This window comes from Bidens hawaiensis, unplaced genomic scaffold (assembly GCF_021521415.1).
Source record: "Bidens hawaiensis isolate Kalapana, Puna unplaced genomic scaffold, B.hawaiensis_p1.1 tig00012834_1, whole genome shotgun sequence".
Classification (NCBI taxonomy): Eukaryota; Viridiplantae; Streptophyta; class Magnoliopsida; order Asterales; family Asteraceae; genus Bidens; species Bidens hawaiensis.
This window is the reverse complement of record NW_027492070.1, coordinates 306726-325592: the sequence shown is the minus strand read 5'-3', so window position 1 is coordinate 325592 and position 18867 is coordinate 306726. Positions and strand designations below refer to the sequence as shown.

General features: G+C 33.6%; 1 protein-coding gene and 1 pseudogene across 2 annotated transcripts; one reads left to right on the top strand and one right to left on the bottom strand.

Annotated features, from left to right (window-relative positions):
* Positions 1 to 1030: 1030 nt before the first annotated feature.
* LOC143542365 (cell division protein FtsZ homolog 2-1, chloroplastic-like) lies at positions 1031 to 5664 on the top strand (annotated as a pseudogene). The gene is made up of 7 exons (XR_013136889.1): positions 1031 to 1700; positions 1921 to 2220; positions 2762 to 2852; positions 4047 to 4171; positions 4415 to 4507; positions 4617 to 4684; positions 5499 to 5664. The product of XR_013136889.1 is annotated as a cell division protein FtsZ homolog 2-1, chloroplastic-like (transcript).
* A 290-nt stretch (positions 5665 to 5954) lies between these two features.
* On the bottom strand, positions 5955 to 12604 carry LOC143542366 (putative serine/threonine-protein kinase PBL5). Its single transcript, XM_077034967.1, has 5 exons — positions 12279 to 12604; positions 11021 to 11271; positions 9857 to 10046; positions 8550 to 8941; positions 5955 to 6340 (listed from the first exon to the last, which is right to left on the bottom strand). Exons 1-5 carry the CDS (start codon positions 12382 to 12384, stop codon positions 6056 to 6058), a joined length of 1224 nt encoding a protein of 407 aa, XP_076891082.1. The 5' UTR covers positions 12385 to 12604; the 3' UTR covers positions 5955 to 6055.
* Positions 12605 to 18867: the final 6263 nt, after the last annotated feature.

The following is an 18867-nucleotide window of genomic DNA, read 5'->3' as shown; positions in this document are numbered from 1 at the left end:
AACACCCCCAAAATCACTAAAGTTGTCCATTTTATTTCTTTTTTGACCCATTTTCTTTTCTTCTTTATTCTTATTCATTCTGTAAATGGAAATCGGTGCAAGTTTCTGTTAACTACGTTTTACTTCATCGCCAATTATTATTATTGTTCTACATTTAGGTATGTATGTTTGTTCTTTCAACTCCTGTATACATACATACATACATACCCATTTATCCCCATTATTATTGTTCTACATTTAGGTTAATTTCTGCTTTTAAGTTCAATACATTGTTAATTGCTTAATTTACAGTCCCATTTGAGCTTTCAAATTGCTAATTTTGGTTAATGTGTGCTGGTATTAGTAATGCCACATTTGGGGGTTTTACTGCTTACAGTGTATTTAGGTCTTGAATTAGTTTAACCCGAACACGACCCGTATTTATATTAGTGTTAAAAACATCAACTTTAACGTGCGCACACTTAAAATTGTGTAACCCGAACACGACCCATGTAACCCATTTAACGGGTAGGCGGGTACTTATCAAGTTTTTGACTTTTCAATCGGGTTGTTAAAATACTGGTTAAACGGGTCAGTGGGTCGACCTGTTTAACTAAACGAGTAAAACTTGTTAATGGGTTGGCGGGTAATAATAATCAAGTTATAAACTTGTTAATCGGGTTGGTGGGTTGTAAAAATATGGGTTAAATGTATTGTAAATTGGTTAGTAGGTTGACTCATATAACTAAACAGATTGGCAGCTTGACATGTTTAACTAAATGGGTAAAACAAGTCAACCCGGGCACAACCAATTACCCATTTATCTTAACGTATCAAACGGGTTGGCGGGTAATAATCAAGTTGTAAACGTGTTAATCAGGTTGGTGGATTGTAAAAATATGTGTTGAACGGGCTAGTGAGTCGACCTGTTTAACTAAACATGTGTGGCGGGTTGAACCCTGTAAACAAGTCAACCCAAACACGACACACTATTAAACTTAGGTTCAAGATAAATAAGTTAAACTGGTTGTATTCAAGATTCAAGATTCAAAATTCAGTTTCTTTATTTTGTTCTGCAGGTAACCCGTCTCATTACAATCGCGTAACACAACTACCTTTCGGTTTCCAAAGTCCATTTCTCGATTTGAAACAATGACAACATGCACATTTCCATTATTAACACCTTTAGAACCTCAAAACCTTAAAAGACCATCAACCTTAAAACAAACCAACATTGTTTCATACACCCCCAAAAACATAATCAAATGTTCTTCAACAAACAAATCCAACAAAAACGACCCGTTTCTTAACCTACACTCGGACGTTTATCTTCTCAAAGGTGATGGAAACAAAACCATTATTAGTAATAATAAAAATACTACTAATAATAATGATATTACTGAGAGCTTGAAAGATTCAACGAGGCCCGTTGGGTACAACGCTGCCAAGATTAAGGTGATTGGCGTTGGTGGAGGCGGGTCAAACGCTGTCAACCGTATGATTGAGAATGCTATGACGGGTGTTGAGTTTTGGATAGTTAATACGGATGTTCAAGTTTGAGAATGTCGCCGGTTTATCCGCGTCAACGGTTGCAGATTGGTCAAGAGTTGACCCGAGGGCTCGGGGCGGGTGGGAACCCGGATGTTGGGATGAATGCGGCTGAAGAAAGTAGACGTTTGATGGAAGAAGCTCTTGATGGGTCAGATATGGTTTTTGTTAAGGTAAGTGTTTTTTTGTTATAATATGTATATGTTATTAGTTAACTGGTTTCGTGCTGTTAATTTTTAAAATTTTTTTTCATATTTAATCTTTCGTGAACGGTTTAACGCTCGAAAGTAAAAGTTTTGATATTTGTTTATACCTACCGTTTTAGTTTCATTAGATGTTCAAATTTTGTGATTTTTATAATAATAACACTTAGTTTGAAAAATATGTGTGTAGGCCGGAATGGGTGGAGGAACAGGTACGGGTGCGGGCCCCGTGATTGCCGGGATAGCAAAGTCAATGGGTATTTTGACCGTTGGTATCGTGACAACTCCGTTTTCTTTCGAGGGTAGGCGAAGGGCAATTCAGGCACAAGAAGGAATTGCATCGTTGAGAGAAAATGTCGACACGTTAATTGTCATTCCAAATGATAAATTATTGACCGCAATTTCCCCATCTACCCCTGTAACCGATGCGTTTAATCTAGCCGACGATATTCTGAGACAAGGCGTTCGTGGCATTTCAGATATTATCACGGTACAAAATTCACAAGCAAATTGTTAAAAAAATTGGGTTTGGTTTAAACGGGTGAACTTCTGACACGACACGAGATACGTGGGTTTGGTATAAACGAGTTCAGGTTGAATCATGAACTTGCTTAGTATAACAGATCGTGTTTGTGTCAAAACCTGGCAGGTTCGCGAGTTGACCCGTTTAACCCATTTATTTATTTATTTTAAACGTGTTTTATTATGTAATAAATTAAATTGGTTGGGTAACTTATGCCAAAGTTTAAAACTAAAAAATAAATTGACGTAAGATTTATAGTTAAAATGTAATTGTTTAATATACGCTTGTATCTTTTGTTGCATAAATGTGAGTATAAAGTTATAGTATGTGAAAACAATATAGTTTGCGTCTGGATACGAGTGGGATATTACTGGGTGCGTTTATTTGGTTGTTGAAAATGGAAACAAATGTAAAGTTTGTTTCTATTTCACAGAGTTCATCCTATAGCACGTCTATATACAATCAATGAATCATGATTCTTGTAACACGAGTTATGTTAAAATTGCAGATACCAGGACTGGTTAATGTGGATTTTGCTGATATTCGAACAATTATGGCGAATGCGGGCTCGTCATTAATGGGGATAGGAACTGCAACTGGTACGTGGAAAACATTTACTCGGTTTATAATATTGGGATTTCATGTTTCTTTAGAGGGTTTTGATTGTTATAGAACTTTATTACTCCATCTGTCCCATTAAAAGTGTCCATATTTCCTTTTTTGTTTGTCCTATTACAAATGTCCACTTTCAAAATTTATTAGCCAATTTACAAGTTTACCCTTAGACACACACAACTAACATTAATTAACAATATTGATGGACCCAATTTCCAAGGGCATTATTGTCATTTGGTAAGCAAAATAAGTATTCATTCAATCTACCTTGAACTTTGTGTTTTTCAAACCATGACACTTTTAATGGGACGGAGGGAGTACAATTTTTTACGACATCATTATAACCAAGCTTCAAGCCTCCAATTGTTCATTGGTTTTGAATTTAAATGTTAAATTTGATGTACATATATTTATGGTTGATATTCAATAGTATGATGCATACGTTTATAATTAGGGGTGCTTGGATGCGCGTTTTCAAAGTGTTTTGTCAAAATCAAAGTGACTAAGTGAGATAATAATTCATTAAATCACTAACTATCCAACTCTAGCTATATACGTAGGGGTGTAAGCGGGCCAGGCCGGCTCGTGAGCTACTTGAGATAGGCTCGTTAAAAGTTCCAGTCGAGCCGAGCTTAAACAAGCCCTAGCCTGAGTCTGAGCTCGAGCCTTAAAATAAGCTTGTTTAATAGAAGCATAATTTATATATCATTTTTATATAATGTAATAAGTAATATTTATAAATAGAAATCAATTAAAAAAAGTATATACACTAAATAATAAATGAGCCGAGCTAGAGCTCAGCTCGTTCCCACCACTATCCATGCGTGTACTAGGGCTGTATATGACTCGAGCCCGAGCTCGGCTCGTTTAACTTTTACTCAAGCTCTGCTCGTCAGTAGTGTCTCAAGCTCGATCTCAGCTTGTTTATTATTTATTAATATTTTTATATATATTGTTATTCTTTTTATATGTATTTATAGTTTTATATAATAACAATTATTATGCAAATATATATTTAAAATATTAAATAATAGGCTCGTTACACCCTTTACATATGCGCTTCACCAAATCTAAATATTTGGACATATAAAATTCAAAACTCAAAAACCAGAATCAGTTTATCTGCACATCCAAACACCCCGAAAGTTTGAATTCAATTGGTGTGTGTTTGGTTACAGGGAAAACAAGGGCAAGAGATGCTGCATTTAATGCAATTCAATCACCATTGTTAGATATCGGTATCGAAAGAGCTACTGGAATTGTTTGGAATATCACTGGTGGCACGGATTTGACTTTACTTGTGGTCTCTCTTTGACTTTTTCTTTTTTAAAATTATCAATATTAGTTATTTATTTGGTTATCCAAATTTAAAAGCTCATCTTTTATACATTTATAATTCCTAATATCCCGTTACTGTAATTATTGACATCTTTAAAAGATTCATTATCAATTTTACACCTCTAACTAACCTGTTTTGACTTTTTAAAGTCAAAGTCAGTGTTCATTTTGGAGTTTTTGGTCAACTAATGGAATTATGGAATTGCAGGTGAATACTGCAGCTGAGGTTATATACGATCTTGTGGACCCCAGTGCAAACTTAATCTTTGGAGCCGTGATTGACCCGTCAATAAGTGGTCAAGTAAGTTCATGTTTTAATCTAATACCACAACGGTTTCAAAAGTGAAAATTTTTTTTAACGCCTTTTTATTATTTGGTTCTAAAAATTTGATAAATAAATGTCGATTTAGGTGAGCATCACCCTAATAGCAACCGGATTCAAGCCACAAGAAACTAATGACCCGCCTCCCCAGGTAGCGTTCAATCTTGATTTAAAAAAAATGTTCATTAGGACTTAGAAGTAGTGGTGGCTAAATGGACGGGTCAAACATGTTGGGTAATGGGTCAAAATGAATAGATGTTTGGTGCAGGTCAGGTTGGGCTGACCAGAAACTCTTTATCCAACATGTCAAAAATGTTCACAGAATATAAGGGTAGCATTGTCATATTATAAGGTTAAATATAAAATTCTAATTTTTTTTAAAAAATATGGGTATAATTGTCATTATAAATTGTTTTTAGTGAAATTGGATATATATGTTTTTAATGTAGTGGGTCAGGTTGGGTTGACCAGGGTCTTTTTATTTATTTATTTTTTTTGTTGTTATTTTAAGTAATAATCGCATTTTAAAATAAAATGATAAAATAAGTGGGATCGGGTATATAACGGTAGAATTATCATATTATAACTTTTTTAATGAAATAGATTTTAATTAGTTTTTAGGGGTAATTTTGGATAATCAGGGACTATCCGTGTTATTAATTCTTAAATTTGAAATTGTAATCTGTACGGTTGGGTTGACCAGGGTCTTTTTATTTATTTATTTATTTATTTATTTTGTTGTTATTTTAAGTAATAATCGCATTTTAAAATAAAATGATAAAATAAGTGGGATCGGGTATATAACGGTAGAATTATCATATTATAACTTTTTTAATGAAATAGATTTTAATTAGTTTTTAGGGGTAATTTTGGATAATCAGGGACTATCCGTGTAATTAATTCTTAAATTTGAAATTGTAATCTGTACCGAAAAAGTTCAATTACATTTGTCAATTTGGTGTAGCTGCAGGCCGGGTTCAACTGTAACCAACCGTTGGTCAACACCTTTTTCAGAAGTCAACTCAGTGGAAATTCCTGAATTCTTAAGGAAAAAAGGCCGGTCCCGCTACCCACGGGCCTAGTATATAAACCGCAACATGGTTGTAAAATTAGAATATGCTACGGGCCAGGTTGGGTTGACTCGATAAGCGTTTCGTTTAAAACATTTTTCTTAAGAAGTTATTGTGCCACCTGATTTTTGAAACAAACAAAAAATAAGAAACAAAACTGGTTCAAACCGCCAAACCAAACAGTTACCTCTGTAACGGTTTGGCCTAAAACTTTTATAAAAACCAGCCGAACGAGAACACAAGAACATTGATAAAGCAAAATTCACAAGAACTTGATAAAATTATGTAAGACTTTATTTAACATAAACTTAAAGAAAAAGAAAATATTACTATATATCATATCATTATTCACCTTTTCTATCCTAAACAAAGAAACCAATGTCAAAAGTTTTATCAACGACCTCGTTTCGATGCCAAAAATAACCCGAACGCCATTTCATATGAACAAAAGAAAAAACTACCCCTCCGTTTCTACGGGTTCCTTTTTATCCATGGACCGTTGACCACGAGAAGGCCTTCTAGAAGTTTGAGCAGGGTTGGCTGAGGGATCATAAATTTGTGAAGCAAGATAATTGAGTGCGGTGACCACATCAGCAATTAGTGGTCTCATATTGGGTTGTTCTTGAACACACATTGCAGCAATTGCTAGTGCTTGATACAGTCCTCGTACCGGATATTGACCTTCTAAAACCGGGTCCGCCATTTGCCAAAATTTCCGTCTGTCTTTAAATAACGGTCGGGCCTATACAGAAATTATTCATCAATTATTATTGGAATTTCGAAAAAAAAAAGACAATTATTGAGTCTATTATCTGAATAATAATTATTTAATATATATATATATATTAATAATACAATTATTGTATATAAGTTTTAATGAAAACACATAAATTATATAATATCATATGTCATATATAAAAACTATAATTAAAATATATGTATAAATAATAATTTCCGTCTGTCTTTAAATAACGGTCGGGCCTATACAGAAATTATTCATCAATTATTATTGGAATTTCGAAAAAAAAAAGACAATTATTGAGTCTATTATCTGAATAATTATTATTTAATATATATATATATTAATAATACAATTATTGTATATAAGTTTTAATGAAAACACATAAATTATATAATATCATATGTCATATATAAAAACTATAATTAAAATATATGTATAAATAATTATAAATGTATGGAGATTAACTGACATATAATAAACAAGTGCATCCCGGGCAAAAGTGCTAAAAAGAACAAGACGGCTTGTGAGCTACTCAATATCGGCACGTTAAAAGCTCAAACAAAGCCAAGCTTAAACAAGCACAGGCCTTAAAATAAGCTTGTTTAATAAACAAGCACGAGCCAGAGCTTCTCTTTTCGAGCTCAATCTGGCCCGCAAACCTAAACAAGCCTATTATTAATATAATTTTGAATCAATATAAATAAGTTTATATAATATACATAATAATGATTAAAAATTAACTAAATAACATATATTATGTTATATATAAAGGTTATAATTACAAATAATATAAAAAATAGTTAAAAATGTGTTTAAAGTAAATTTATAAATAATAAACAAACTCGAGCTTGAAAACACTACTCACAAGCTGCGCTAGAACTTCAACAAATGAAAAGCTCAAAACGAGTTGAGCCTCTCGCAAGTCAAATGAGCTAAGCTCAAACCATAACGGGCCGAGGCTCGACTCATTTACACCCCCTACAGATTAAAAGAAGTTCTATGGAATGTAGCAATACAGGACACTCAAACTTAATTACTATTTAGTGACAACTTCCTCAGATAACGTACTACTAAGGTTGCGGTTAACAAAACTCAATACAAATTTAAAGTTAGCTTATTACACATAAAAATTTATTATCGTTTTAGGAATGACAAATGTGACTTGTTTAGCTACAAACAAGTATTGCAGGTTGTGCTTGGGTAAAATGGGTTATAAAACAAAATGATGAGCAAAAATTTATAAGTTAATAATAATTCCAAAAAGTACAAAAACAAGCATCAGATGCTTCAAATAAATGTGGCCCCAAAAACCTCGTAAGTTTGAGAGTGAAATATTTGGATCCCTTTAAATAAAAACAAATCACAAAAAGAGATTCCCAACGGATAAACTTTTTATCAACTTCTTCCAAAATTTAAAAAAACATAAAAATTAAATTTCATGACTTTGTTTTCATTTTTTTATAAATGTTTTATTTCTTGTTTCATTCAAAAATATATTTCATGATATTATACATTATTGTTTCTTTGTTTTCATTTTTTTAAAAAAAATAGAATACATACTTCATGAAAAATATTGTTTCTTTGTTTTCATTTTTTAAATATAAATAGAATACATACTTCATGAAAAATATATTTATTTATTTTTTCACTTAATACAAAACAAGAATACAAACTTCATGAAAAATGTTTAATAAACTACTTTATACTCCAACCAAGTGCGCATCCGGTTTCGTTCATACCAAAATTTGCATCACTTTTTGATCATTTAATAAACTTTTACTCAACAAAATAAAAAAATTAAAGTAACCAAGGTACTTTTCTTTTTCAAATAATTTTAATATATATGTAACCGAATTTGGTAACAAGAAGCCAAATACATATTTAGGTATCCCCCATTTTTTATCAAATTTATTCCCTAAAAGGGATAAGAATTTATTCTAAAAAGGTAAAATAAACTCCAATAGTAGTATTTCTTTCAAAAAAGCATCTGAAATTTTAAAAATAATAATAAAAAAAAAAAGAAACCAAATACATATTTAGGTAGGTATCCTTAATAGAAGAAGTTAGATTTTTTTTTATTAACAAACAAAAAAAACAATCTTTTTAATATTAAAAAGCCAAAAGTAAACTCCAATGATGATTTTTCCTTATAATAAGCATCTTAAATCTTAATAATAATAAAAACAAAACAATAATAAAAAGAACTTACCCAAGCAACAAGATTTTGCTCCTGTGTACTTCTTGTATTATCAATCGCTTTTCGACCGGTAATTAGCTCCAATAAAACAACTCCAAAACTATAAACATCTGATTTGAAAGTGAGTTGACCAGTCATTGCATAATCAGGAGCACAATAACCGTAAGTGCCCATCACTCGGGTCGAAACATGAGTTTTATCTCCTGATGGGCCCACTTTTGCCAACCCGAAATCTGATAGTTTGACATGATAATCTTCACCTAATAATATATTTGAAGCCTTTAAGTCCCTATATATGACCGGTGGATTCATTTTGTCATGCAAATACTCTAACCCTCGTGCTGCACCCGCTGCTATTTTCATCCGAGTGTTCCAATCGAGCCGTTTCATGATGGCCCGATGACCTAGCGTAAAAAATCAAACTTTTTTTATAAAAACGAGTCAACTCATAAAATTATATTTTGAATGAGTAGACATCTGGTTTATATAATTTTATTAAAAATTAATCTGTAACCAAAAACCCGAACCGAAATAACCAAATCCAAACAAAAAACAAACTTTAAGTTCGGTTTCGGTTTTGCATGTAACTAAAACCAAACCAAATTAGTGAACTTTCATTTTTTAATTTTGATATTTAAGTAACTTATAAAACTTTAATTATCTTGGACCCAAATTCATGATTTTGGCGAAATGCTTTTGGACCCTAATGGCAAAATGAAATTGAAGCAAAAACCGAAAAAACTAAAAAGCGGTCTTTAATAACTTAAAAAAATGATATTTCAGTTTGAGCCTAAAACCGACCAAACCAACACGTAACCGAATAAACCGAACCCAAGCAAAAAACCGACGGTTTGGTTTCATGTTTTCAAAACAGAGCTTCATGTTTTCAAAACTGAACCAAACCGAACCGAATTCATGAATTTTCATGTTTTGTTTTGTAATTTAAATAAATTATAAGAATTTAATAAATATTTATTATAAAAATTTAATAAATATTTCAGTTTGGGTCCATATTCATTATTTTAAGTCTTCTTTTTCGATCCAAAAAATCAAGCCTAAATAGCAAAACTGAAAACAAAAAAAAAATTAAACCAAAAAAGCTTAAATTAGACGGTTTTCAAAAACAAAAATTTCAGTTTTTGGTTCAGTTTCAATTTGAAAACATAAGGAAAACAACAAAATTTTGAGAAAAAGATTTTGTTTTATAGAAAAAGATATTAATAACTTAAAAGAAAGATAAAGGATTTATAAAAAGAAATTGTTTTATAGAAAAAGATTTTGATAACACAAAGAAGTTTAAGAGAGTATTATGTGAATACCATGTAAATGATCTTCTAAAGAACCCAAAGGCATGTACTCATAAACCAATAATCTTTGATCTCCTTCAGCACAATAACCGATTAATTTCACAAGATTCGGATGATCCGCAAGTCCTAATGTCAAAACTTCAACAATAAATTCCCTTATCCCTTGCAACCCGTTCGGATCCAATTGTTTTATAGCCACAATCTGAAAAAATTCCAAATGTTCAAACTTTAGTATAATATAAAGAATTGAATATATTAGCCCCAAAAATAAATTGTAAATAATTTGTAAATTAAGAACATTATGGTTTTAGTGGTCTTTTCGTTAGTTAATTGTTGAATTTATAACCAAGTTTTGCTTTCTTTAATTAAATTGAATTTTAGACGTAGACTTTTCACAACAATTTTTAAACGTAGACCGGTTGGGTAAACCCGCAAATACTTATTTTGTGCATTTTAATAAAAAAAATTAACACGCCAATTAATATAGTAAAAACACTATCAATACAATAAAATCTAAATCATTAAATAAAAATTAAGTTGGTTTTATGCGTTGAAAATACCTTTAAGCTAAATTTAAATACGATATTATCAAATTAATTAACTTTGAATAAATCAGTTTAGATGATTGTAACTTTATGTATTAAAATGTATGAACCGGTTTTTCTAGCTAAATCTTTTGTTTTGGCCCGTTTGGGATGTAACACAACCCAAATCAACCCTTACAAAGGTAAACAGTCAAAATTTATACCGCTAAAAAAATAAACATTTATAAATTAGCATGCCAATTAATGAAGTAGAAGCAATATCAATATAACAATAATCTAAATCTTCAAAAAAATTAGGTGTTTTATACGTTAAAATTAGACTTCGTTCGACTTTCAATCCGTTTTGACTCATTTGCAACATACCCTTTAAGTCTCTAACCTAAATTACAAAAACAATATTGTATTATCTTATCTCAAACTTTGAATAAACTGATTTAAGTGATTGTAACTTTATGCATTGAAAAAAGACTTATTTTTTTGCTAAAGTTTTTGTTTTGGCCCGTTTGAGATATAACGTAACCACAACCCAACCCAAATGAACCCGATCAAAGTATATTGTCAAACTTTATACCTCTTAAATATAATAATAATAATAATAATAATAATAATAATAATAATAATTTTGACTAACCTGATCAGCATCTTCCAGTTTTCCTTTATAAACTTTACCAAATCCGCCTTCACCCAAGAAATAAGCAGCTTTGAAATTATCGGTTGCAGCCACTAACTGTGCGTATGTAAATGTTTTTGCTTTGTTGTTCACACGACTTCCCTCTAGAGTAGGCTTATTCTTCTCAACCGATTCATTATAAACCGACGTTTGATCAGAACTTTGTGCATTCTCGTTCTTCACTTCATTACGCTGCTCGACTTTTATCGTATCTAAATCATATAAACGAACAAATTTATATCAAATGTGCTAAACTGTAAATAGTAAAATAATAACACCAAAAAGTCTAGAATTTTTAAGAAGTACACAAGAAGGCACTTAAAGCACTAAAGGTAACAAAACCATCATTATCTTTTGAAAGGAAAAAAGAGAGGATAATAATCATTAAATTTTCAAATGAAAAAAGTTAATAAAAACGCGTTCATGTTCTATTCATCCAACTATTTATAGAGTGTTTGGAGGTGCGTCTTGAAAACGATATCATTATCAACTAATGAAACTCACATAACCAACTATAACAAAAAATAAAAAACTATATAATAAAAAATAAAAACATATATGCATATAACGGTATTTGAATACACAACAATCACTGTGAATCTTGAATATCAAATATCCTGTGACTAGCAGCTTCAAGATCAAAACTTTTTAAAATCTTGAATCTATTAATGATGTCACTAATGACAATCAAAATAAAACTACATACTTTCACCCAAATGATCATTTTTACAACATTAAAAAAACAAATAAATATAAAATAAACTTTTTTTAAAATATTGAATATCAAATATCCAGTTGCTAGCAGCTTCAAGATCAAAACTTTTTTAAATCTTGAATCTATTAATGATGTCACTAGTGATGATCAAAATAAAAATACAAATTTTCATTTTTTACAACATTTAACATCAATTAAACAAAACAATCTTTCAATCAAAGATCAACAATTCACAACAAATTAAACCATAAAAATCCCTAATTTACAAAAAAAAAATAAAAAAAAAAAGTTTACAAATTCTCCTAATTTATTATTTTTACAAAACATTAAACAAACAAGATCCTCACAATCAACAAAATTTCAATCAAAGATCAACAATTCACAACAAATTAAACCATAAAAATCCTTAATTTACACACAAAAAAATAATAATAAAAAATAAAAAATAGGGTTTCCAAATTCCCCCAAATTGGATATAAAAATTGGATGATCTTTAAGACATACCATCAGCTTTGATGTTCAATTGATCCTTGTGGGTGTTCTCAATTCTCTTGTTTTTTGATGATTTTTTGGCAGATGAATCACCACCTGTGCAAGGGAAACAACCCATGCTTCTTGTTTCTTGAAATTAATATAAATTGTTCATTTAATAATTATGTGATTTGTGATGTGGGTTTGTAATAATAATAATAATAATAAGATCAAAATGGGTGTTGTTAATTGTTGGAATTAAGAGGATTGAAATGGAGAACAGAGAGAAGGTGGAAAGGTTATTGCAGGTTTAGTTTTAGACATAGGAGAAGTAAATGGTGTTTGTTATATATTTTTGTTTTATTATTATTATTATTTGTTTTGGACCTTTAAATAACATGAAAAGATTGTGAGAGTCCCTTGAGTATGTGGAAAAGTGAAAGCTTTACTCTCTTTTAACTGTTTTATGTTTCATAAAAAAAATGTGAGATTTATCGGGTCTCTAAATAGGGCGTCAGGGCGTATCGGAAGTATGTTTCTAAACGGGTTTCTGATCGTGTATGGAAAAAAATGACATGATTAGTTATAGTGTCATGTTTGTGTCTAGTAGTTTAGGAAGTCGTATTTTATCATGTTGTGTTTAACATGTTATGACAACCCTATGAAGTAGGAAATACACCTTTGAGCAGCTGATGTTACTGAACTATCTAAGTTGTCTTAGTTTTCTGACTTGTTTTATGATTAGTTAGAGATCATGTTAGATTGTTAGCATATGCATAATTTTGGAGCTGTAATCGAAACCTAATGTAATGTAACGTAATGACATCCGTTTGTTAATGGATTGATTATGATTATTTGATTTATCAATCTAAGAACAAGTTGTTGATCACGATCTAGTAAGTGGTGTGTGTGTGTGTGTTCTTGATAATTTAGACCAATCATTAATTAGATCACAAGTAATTCGAGCATTTTTAAGAAATTGAGAAAATAAAGAGATTTGATGGTGGTGATTAAACAAGACACCAAATTCGGTGTGCCAGTTTTCCAATGACTTGCTACCATTGGGCAATAATAAGTTCCTACGAATAAAAGAGGTTACTATCAACGAATAAATCAGTACTAACGAAAAGTCCATATATTACTTTAAGGGAATACTAAATAAAAATTTGAGCAACATTGTGTAATCTTTCTTTGTTATTTATCTCATTTGATCAAAATACAATGTAATGTTTAATCCTCACTACTGAACTTATTAGGATTCTCAAACTCATTTCGATCAATGGCGTTCTTGGTTGTTATAAATTTAAGTACCAAAGTAGATCGCTCAAGTGGAATTACCAACATATACATAAAAAGTACAACCATTAAAAACAAAAAATCATAAAGTGTTGCTTTATTACTTACGAGAAACAAGTTTTTGGATGTATTTTGTCATCACCCCCACAAAAACAAACTTAAAGGATTAAACAAGGTGTGCAAATGTTTAACCACTTAAATAAGTTGTGTAAATCATCTATTAAAAACTTTTTTAAATCATTTTAAACATGTATGTATCATGAATCAATGAATCATTATTATCAAAGATAAATTCTTTTACATGACATGATTTAAAACACAAATGAAAATAATCAGATTTTGGATTCACATATAAAACTTGTCTATAAACTAGTCAAGCCAAACTTATCATAACTGGTTCGGAAGAATTTCATTTATATCACTAAAAACTTAGCGAAACTAAATTATCATATATGCATCCAATTTAAATAAATTTCTAGTTTATTGTTATTCAGTACTGTTATTCGACACGCATAAATATATAAGTCGGTTTCAGGTTCTCCAATACAACCATAAACCTATTCATATATTCATACTTTATCTTCCCAATACTATAGGGGCGAGATACAACAAGATATGTTAAAGGTGCAAAATAGTTTCAAAGAGAAAATCATACCTTTCTCACTTTCTGGTGAAATTCGGCAGAAAATAAAAAAAAAGGTTTTATAGGTAACCAACATTAGAGTGCCACGTCACAAAAAAATATATAAATGTCGGTCAATTCATTGACTCTTCTACCAAGCATTTGAGGTACGCGTATTTGTTGAGAAAGACTTTACATCTGACATGGCACGTATTTATAACTCCTTCTAGGATATTTATTTATTTATTTATTTTTAATTTGAACTTAACTTGCATATGAGACATATATATACAATGAGGGTTATTTTGAGAACCATTGTGAGTTTTAAAAACTTTAAGAACTCATTTTAAACCACACATTTAATTAAATGATTTGAAATATGTGGTTGAGATTAAATTTAATTAAAAAATAAAGCGGAAGAGAGAATAAGTATTTTTGATAATTACACAAGTTTAAACGTTAGTTACACATGTGTAAAAAGTCGATACGGTGTGTAAAAAAATACTGTAATTTTTTGTACATCACTTACACTTAAGTATTACACATGTGTAAAAAAAATTCGAAAAAAAAAATTGTTACGTTGAGTTCTTTCGAGTTCTTAAAACTCAAAGTGGTTCTCAAAAGAAATCAATCCCATATAGATATAGATATATATATATATATATATATATATATATATATATATATATATATATACGGTAAGAGACTAAGAGAACTCTTTGCAAATTGAGAACTTTGAGAACCATTTTGAAACACTAAAAACACATTTAAAAAAATTATAAAACAAAAAATAATAAACATTTTAAAAAGGTAAAAAAACGAAAATTCTTATATTTCATTATGGTTTCATTAAAAAAAATTAAAAAAATATACAAAAAAAATAAAAAAACGTCGTATTATACACATATGTATAATTTTATATAATCTTTGGTTACGTAATATACACATATGTACAGTATCATTTATCTTAAATTATACACATGTGTACAAAAAAACATGTAAATATACATATATGTATATATTATACATATGTGTATATAATTTAGCTAAAATGAGTTTTTTTTATGAAACCGAGATGATAAAATAAGAATTTTGATTTTTATACTTTTTTGATTTTTGTGTTTTTTTTATTATATGATTTTTTTTTTTTTTTGGGTTTTTTGTGGTCAAAAATGGTTCTTATAGTTCTCAATTTCAAAAAGGTTCTCTCATGATCCTGATCACACACACACACACACACACACACACACACACACACACACACACACATATATATATATATATATATATATATATATATATATATATATATATATAAACTACATTGTCTTGCTAAAACCATCTAAAAACAAATTCATGACTAAAACCATAACTACTTTTTTTTCTAAGATACTGAAGAAACACTAAGTGACCCGGGGCAGATTATAGATAATCTGGGGGCTAAGTAATGTTTCCCACGAGGATGAGGTTCAGCAGAGAAGATTGTTCTTCAGATGACCTGCAAAACAGACACCGTAAGCTCGTCACTGAGAATGGGGGGGGGGGGTTCCTCCTTGTGACCACCCTCCGGCGTGAGAATCAGACTAGATTGCTCTGAATATAAGTGTATATTAAGAGATTGCTAGATAAGATGAGATATCAGATGATCCCCTTACCATTCCAAGGTGTTGGAGTATTTATAGCCGAATGTAGGTTTCCTAGAAGGTACGGCTGAATAGTATTCCTGTTCTACCAACAGTGGACTACGCACAGGCCATGCTGGTTGGTGGATAGGCTACGGCTGACAGTAACAAGGTCGGCTGTACACTGTTCCTTTACTGCCGGCTATGCACTGTTCCACCAACTGTAGGCTGCGCACGTCCTATAGTAAGGGTTGGTGAGTAGGCAGCGGCTAATAGTGACAAACAGTACTAGAGGGTGCTCCTCCTCGTACTGTTGTCGGTGAGCTGTCACCCTGTGATTGGTTCATGGGCTGTTCTGGTCAGATCGTCTGTTCTGCCCATACCTTAGTAGGTATAGTACAAAAGATCTTCCAGAAGCATACGGACTGGCTCATTTAGGCGGGAGTATTCCCGCCTTGCTCATTCCTTCATGTGACTACTGAAGTAGCTAGTGCCTTGTGCGTGTAGCCTTGCTGTTAGTGCGGGTAGCCTTCCCTGATGGCTTGTATCCGCATCTGCGGGAACAGGCGGGGTACTTCACCATTGGGAGGCTTTCCCTGCGGGTACAGCTGGCGTACTGCGCGTAAGGTTTTCTCTGAGCATGGTGGGTCCTGCGGGAGCAGTTGATCGTTGCGCAGACGTCCCTGTTCAAGGTGAGTCTTGCGAGTCCAACTGGGCTCTGCTGGGACCTACCTCTTCAAGTCCCCCCAGTCCAATGTTCTTCTCATGAATTGTTAATAAGTGAGGTGAACTTTTGGACTAGCAAGGGGTTTTGAAAAGGGTTTTTAGTTTTTAGGTTTTCCGTGGGGATTCTTCCCGCGGTTTTCCTGATGTCACGCAGAAATTCCCGACTTTTCTGCTTGATCTTTGGGTATGAAGCGGGTAGGTTTGTAACCTCCTCGCAAGTCAGGAGCGTTGAGTCCCACTTGTGTGGATTCTCCATGGGGTTTTGGTAGTTTTCAACATATTGATCAATTATGCTAAAACCACCAATTCCATCTTGGAGTTTCAAACAATATAGTTCTCGACGTTCCCGTCATGCAGGGATGTTATTCTCGTTTCCGCAAGCATGGCCCAGAAGATCTTTCTTGGTTTGAATTCCCTGCAGAGTGCTAAGTATGTGAAGGGTTTTGCCTTGACACTGTACCCGCACTCGTCTTACAGTTACTTTACTTCCAAGGTATTCCTGGCGTCAATTCCCTACGGGTGCTGAGTATGTGAAGGGTTTTGCCTTGACACTGTACCCGCACCCGTCTTATGGTTACTTGGTTGCCAAGGTAAGGGGTATTTTCTCGCTTACTTTTGAATCTTTTTGAATTTTTTTTTTTTTTGAAATTCGAAGAGTTGGTGAAAGGATAAGAACAGTCCAAACCTCTGAAACGTCGTGCGACGGTTTCTTCTGACTGTGTCAGGACGTGCAGGAAGTTATGGTGACGTGACAGTACCTGGTTATTCCAGACGCTTTTTCAGGCGCGTGGGCCCGATTTTTCGGACGCGTGGCCGCGAAATTAATGGTACGCGTCCTTTCAACAGCTGTTGCCAGCTTGCTTTTTGCCACGTGTCATAGTTTCATTGCACCTTCGATTTCTCTCTCCTCCGCATTAAATTCATCGCATTAATTGCGATTAGTATATAAAGGGGGAGAGGGTTCTTTGTAATTCACACTTTCACTTTTCTCTTCATCTTCAGAACGATTTCCGGTGAATACTCAACTTTTCAGTCGAGCATTTTCTCGAAATCGTTTTCTTTCATCTGCAATATGTCTTCTCGTGATCTCGAATCTACAGCCCAGGAGGCTGGGGTGTTTGCCGATGACAAGAGTACTGCTGGCGAGTGCCAGTGTGCTCTGCCTGTCGATCTATATCAGTACATCGTCAGGAAGTTCATGCTCGAGTCTCTCGAGCCTGAGTTTCCTGAACCCCATCAGACGGTGTACGATGCCCCCAGAGACAAGATCGGGGTATATGCTGCATTCTTTGTTTATGGGAATCTTAGGTTCCCATTGACAAAGTTTGTGTACCGTGTCCTGGAGAGGCACGGTGTGCACCTGACCGAGGTGCACCCGATGGCGATTGCCAAGATTTGGCACTTCGAGTGGGTGTGCCGGATTCTGGGCATTGAGCCCTATGTTGACCGCCTGATGACCTTCTACTCTTGGAGGTGCATCCAGGGGTGGTATACGCTGATAACCCGGATTAAGGGTTTGAAGATTTGCGCAACCGAGCGCAGTCTTCGCTCGTGGAAGCGGGAGTTCTTCTACATCTTCGCTCGCGCCATCCCCCTTGCCATGAAATTCAAGAATGGGCAAGCACTTCCCAGCCTTCACGCCTCCAACTACCAGGAGGCGGAATGGTTCTCGAAGATATCCCGAGTCCAATCTCCGGTTTACCGGTTTGCGGAGTCCGGGATGGTGATGCTTGGGATGAGCCGGGTGTGGAAGGATGCGGATGCGCGAAAGATCCCGATCGTCCTCGAATACGGTTCGAACTCTGTTCCTTACGGTATGCTTTTTTTCTTTTTGTTGATTTAGAATATCTTCTAACTTCTTTCCTGTTTATTTCAGAGGGGAACGACTTGCAGTCGCTCATGTACCCGCGGGAGGCTGACGGTCCCGCTCGGATGGGTACTCGCGCTCTAGACGAGAACGAGTTGCCCATCCTAGAACAAACGGCGGATCGGTTCGTGGAGGTCTACCCGTTAGGCCACGAGATCCTTTGCGCCAGACGGCCAGGTAAGGCGCTATTCAACCCTCGACCCCTCAATGTTGAAACCTCTGCTGGAATTCCTATAATCTTATGTTCTGATGAGGAATCCGCAGATGGTCATCCGTTGGTGCGGAAGAAGAAGGCTGCCGGCGGGAAGGGGAAGGAAAAGGTGGCCTCCACTGCCGATCCGGTGCCTCGGTCTGATTCGGAGACCGAGAGCGAAGAGGTGGCGGGGAATCCCGGTGGTGATAAGACCACCGCTCCGGAGGCTGCGACGATTGTCACCTCCGGAGAGCCCAGGATGACAACGGTGACCGGCGTGAAGAGGCCGGCTCCAT